General features: G+C 48.6%; 1 protein-coding gene across 1 annotated transcript; it reads right to left on the bottom strand.

Annotated features, from left to right (window-relative positions):
• Positions 1–603: 603 nt before the first annotated feature.
• LOC108864285 (uncharacterized) lies at positions 604–1287 on the bottom strand. Its single transcript, XM_018639589.1, has one exon. The coding sequence runs from the start codon at positions 1285–1287 to the stop codon at positions 604–606; it is 684 nt and encodes a 227-aa protein (XP_018495105.1).
• Positions 1288–5065: the final 3778 nt, after the last annotated feature.

Genomic DNA, 5065 nt, shown 5'->3' with positions numbered 1-5065 from the left:
ATGTTCTTTAATCCTTATATCCTCCACGAGGAAGCGTGGCACTCGGTCATGAACCGGTTGCCGTCCGAATTGCGGGTTGTCAAGCGGAAAACGACGCCGCACTCGGTGCAGATATCGGACCGTATATCCGATTGAAGTTTGTCGGTTGAGTAATAAGTAGATTTTGATGTCATTCGTCAACATTTCTGAGTTTAGAAAAGCTGATGTCTTCGAAGGTTGCTACCGACCGAATCCCGTTCCCGCAGTTGAGTTCTTTGATCTCGTTTTCCTCAACTAAAAAAGCGTCTTTTGAACAACGGCTGGAGGAAATCTCGTGATACCCTTCGTCGACCGGAGGGTGGTATCGAAAATCTTTCGCCGATCTTCGAACTCACGGAACTACGTGTTCCGTGTTCACGTAGTTCTACGCCCACAAACCGCCTGAGTCCCTGACTCGGGCACCCCGGGGATTTTTTTCGATGAACGTGACTGTTTTATTATGATTTGTTAGATAATTTGCACATCGACTTTCTTTGGAATCGGGGGACACCCGAACCGTATCCCTTGCGGGATACGGTCCCCCTTTGGTCCTCGGGGGCTCTCCGTAATGCTACTGGGATTTTATCAGAAGAATTTCCGTCTGCCACTAACATCATTGGCTAGGAGTAATAGCTTCTTTTTGAATTGCACCTCGGAGTCAATCAGTCTTATCCCCTGGGGTAAGGAGTTCCAGATGTTCGCGATTCTCGCGTAATAGGATTCGCTGCCGATATGTGTGTTTCTTCTCTCAATTTGTATGAGTCTCGTTCCTCCCGCTCTGGTGCTCCTGTTAGTACCAAGCGAGCTCAGTTTCAGGACCTCTGGTCCCTGGTTCGTGATCCGCTCATGGGGGAATTTACACACACCGTAAGTCAGGGCTTCCGCTAACGGCAGGACCTTCAAGCTTGAGAAGGCTTCATTCGTCGTGGCTGCATTGGTAACAACAAGTATCGCTCGACTCTGTTGCACGTAGAGTTTCTTGAAGTGCGTCTTCGTGGTCATACACCAGAATTCTGCACAGTAGTTGAGATGCGAGTGGAAGTAGGCATTATATACAAGTTTGGCTATGCCAGGCCCGGCGGATTCTACAACATTCTTACACAGAAACGTCGCTCTTGAGAGTTTGTTTCGCAGTTCCTCCGTGTGCGCTGTTACTTGTAGTCTATCATCCAACATACAGCCAAGAAACTTGGTCCTTGCAACCTTGCCTATACTTTTACCATCCAACGAGATATTGAGAAACGAATATTGGTCCCTATAGTTTACCATGTTGAGAGAGCCGGATAGAGCGGACTCGGATATAACGGACTTCCGGTTACAGCGGCCTTTTCCCGGAGTCCGCATCCTATAGTGCTCCTTATATTTAGTCCGCTTACAAGGGACCGATCCTCCGGTATTCGAGTGTGAGAGCCGTTGCAGTCTTTCAGTGCTCGAATCGTTCCTATCATAACAAATGCACATGATTCGCGAGCGCACGGTTCGGCTGGCTCATAATCACAAGCGGAACGCGGAATCTGTTCACAAAGTCGAACAGAATCTGCCGATTCGAGTTGGATAAGTTCTCAGGGTGTCTGATAAAGTAAAACGGAAAGCGCTCAGCATCGATACGAAAATTTCAGTCCTTGATGAGACGCTGCAACGATACCTTTATAGTTGGGAGACAGTGAAATATCACAGCAAAAACTTTTGGACATTGAGAAATTAGTCGAGTATAGGAGCAATCACACCCGACAAGCGAGTATTCGCGCTTTCTTCAACAATAAAGTGTGAGACCTTTCTGTACACTTCGGGGGGGGGGGGGGGCGCGTTCTTGTATTCGAGTCCACGAAACTCACTACGTCCATCATCGGCGGAGAGCGATGATCAAACCCATTGAGAACTCTGAGAGTGAGAGGGCTCATAGGCTACCCAAAATCCTTGGTCGGATATAAGGGACTCCGGTTATAGAGGACACTTTCGGCTGGTCCCTTGGAGTCCGTTATAACGAGGTTCTACTGTACTGCATTTTGAGTGGGTTGAGTCTGAGGTGGTTCACTGAACACCATCGGCCAATCGCTTCGACATCGTTCTGCATCTTCTGTTCCAGCTCTAAGTGGGAACCGGCTTCATGAATTACTTTCGTTTCGTCAGCGTATATATCAACTACACCAGAGCACACTCGCGGCAAGTCATTGATCATGACGAGAAAGCCGTTCGGCCCAAAAATACTTCCTTGAGGCAATCCTAGTTCGACAGCCAAGAGGGGAGTCCGAGTGTCCTCCAGTTCTATGTATTGTCTCCGGTTCGTGAGGTAGGAGTTCAGAAGTTTCCGAGCTTCGCCATAAGAGCTCAATTTGGACAGTAGAATCTCTTTTTTCACAGAATCAAAAGCTTTGCTCATGTCGATCAGAAGAACTCCACAAACTTTTCCGCTATCAAGACTGTTTCTGATTTGTTCGACTGTCTCGACGACAGCATGCACGGTGCTTCTCTTCCTTCTGTAGCCAAACTGGTTTTCGTGAATGAGTTTGTTGGTCTCAAGGAAGTCGGCTAGTTGTGAGATCAGGGCACGCTCGAAAATTTTGTTGATGAGCGGTAATACTGAGATAGGACGAAAGTCGTTGGGAGTCCTTGGTGACCGAACCTTCTGTATTGGTACCACTCTTGCCACCTTCAAGGAATCAGAGTAGACAGTCGTCTCGATTATAGAGTTCATTAAGTGGCTCAGGGCTGGCAGAATCTCTCTCGCAACACTTTTGATCGTGTACGCGGAAATTCCATCGTGACCCGCTGCCGGGTTACCAATGCGATTGATGATCTTGTGGAAAGCCTCTCTGCTCACTCTCTGGAATCCAAAGCTGTCCCTCGGATGTCCCGTTATGAGTTCGACTGATTCTTTATCGTTCGGCATCACATTGGGATAGTAATTCGCACACGATGTGAAATTCTGATTCAGGGCCGACGCTCTATCGGCTCCCACCGCGGCCTCGTCTCCCACGACCAGTGGGTGCCTATACACTTGCGCGCAAGTCAATTTGCGCGCAGCGTCGATTTGAGCGCAGGTACAACTAGCGCGCACCTCCAATTTGAGCGCAGCTTCGATCGGCGCGCACCTCCAATTTGAGCGCAGCTCCGATTAGCGCGTACCTCCGAATTGAGCGCGGTACCGATATGAGCGCAGATACGATTTGCGCGCACCGCGGTTTGGCGGATAGATGATTCGTTGAGAGTTTCGGGGAGAAATGGTTTAGATGTGAAGGCCAGCAAAAAGACGGAGCGTCACTTAATTTATTCGGAATAGCTCGGACACACTAATCACATATTGAACGGTGATACCAACTGTTATCTTGCGCTACCTCCCGGCTATAGACTAGACATGAGCACTCATGATCTTGCGAAAAACGGGAGTTACCTGCCCGCCAACCGCGATGGTGACAACAGACTCAATAACGTTGGAGATACCGTGGCGGGTGGATCTGACTTTATTAAGTTCTTTTAGGTAATTTTTCTGAGTTTAGGCGCCCAGCACCCAACCCTGCCTAAGCTTTTGAAATGCCTGAGAGTGGAGCAAGCTAAAACAGAATTCACGGTAACGAATTCTCTTGCTCAAGGACGTACCAGCAAACCGAGGAAGTTTAATCGAGATCGAACGAAACGGCTGGCAGAGGTCGTCGAATCCTACACCAATCGTCCGAGGTTGGAATATTTGAAGGCCATAGCACACAATATAAAATTGTGAGGATCGATGTGTCTTTTAGTCCTGAAATAGTCTTAGTCCTGACAGAAGGAAAGCTTGTGCGATAGTCTGTGATAGTCTGACTCAGATCATCGGAACTTTCCTAAATGAATTAATTGACGTTCAGTCGAATGGAGTGTGAAGTTCACATGATTAATGTTTTGTTCTTCTCCTAAATACTGCCCGCGTTCACATCTAATTCTTGACTTTATCCTCCGAAAGTCTCCACGAATCATCTATCCGCCAAATCAGCGGTGCGCGCAAATCGTATCTGCGCTCATATCGGTACCGCGCTCAATTCGGAGGTATGCGCTAATTGGAGCTGCGCTCAAATTGGAGGTGCGCGCTGATCGAAGCTGCGCTCAAATTGGAGGTGCGCGCTAGTTGTACCTGCGCTCAAATCGACGCTGCGCTTAAGTTGACTTTCGCGCAAATGTATAGGCACCCGACCAGTGTGTCCGGAAGCGAAACCTTGTCCTTCTGATTTAGTCTCTTCAGGATTCAGGATCTTCCAAGGACTCTGACCCGTCTCCGCTGCTCTTCTCAGCCTATCATCAGCATGCCTCCTTTGAGCGCTCCTCAGCAGTCTGACACATCTATTTCTTAGAACGTTGTATCTGCTCCTCAAGAAGTTTTCCGCGGTCGAACCACCTCCTCTTCTGTTCTGTTTCCGTAGTTTCTTCAAAAATTCGTCCCTTCTGCACATGAACTCGAGAATATCTGGGGTCAGATACGGTAATGATGGTGGGTTTCTTCTATGCTTGCCTGTGATAACTGTTGACTGCCGGATGCGTTGCTGCAAGCATTCTTGAAAGTCATTGTAGGACTCACGGGGTGATGATCCTTTCATTATCTCCTCCCAATCCTCCCTCTGTAGCATGCTTCTGAGTCGGTCAACTTCGATCCTTCGGAGGATTTCCACCGTCGGAGCTTCTGTATTGATTCCAACTCTGCTCAGCACCGCCAAGTGGTCGCTCAGCATGAGGTCTGCGAGCTCCACTTTTTCCACCGTAGTATTTGAGTACAGGTGATCAATATCCGCACCAGAGTTCGGTCTCGTGATCTGGTTTACATGATTATGCCAGCCGAGGCTTCTATTTTCTCTCCGATCTAGGCGATGCGTCGTAACGCGTCGTGATCATTCCTCCACCTTCCTCTTGGATCCGGCCAGTCTCTGCATTAGGAGCGCGCATTCGCGTGTGGGAAGAGATATTCTTCTCCAAGTGACCACCCAAATTATAGCGAGGATTTCTCCGGAACAAATCTCGTAGAAGCGGCGAGGTCCTCCACAGGAATCACTGAGGTGAGTGAGCCGTCACAGGAATTCGGTGA

The sequence above is a fragment of the Galendromus occidentalis genome, unplaced genomic scaffold (assembly GCF_000255335.2).
Source record: "Galendromus occidentalis unplaced genomic scaffold, Mocc_1.1 scf7180000077446, whole genome shotgun sequence".
Taxonomy (NCBI): domain Eukaryota; kingdom Metazoa; phylum Arthropoda; class Arachnida; order Mesostigmata; family Phytoseiidae; genus Galendromus; species Galendromus occidentalis.
Note: the sequence above shows the minus strand (reverse complement) of the source record. Positions and strands in the feature narration are given on the sequence as shown.

Excerpts from the sequence above, each read along its gene's own strand:
- LOC108864285 (XM_018639589.1), bottom strand. The coding sequence starts at position 1,287 with ATGGTAAACTATAGGGACCAATATTCGTTTCTCAATATCTCGTTGGAT.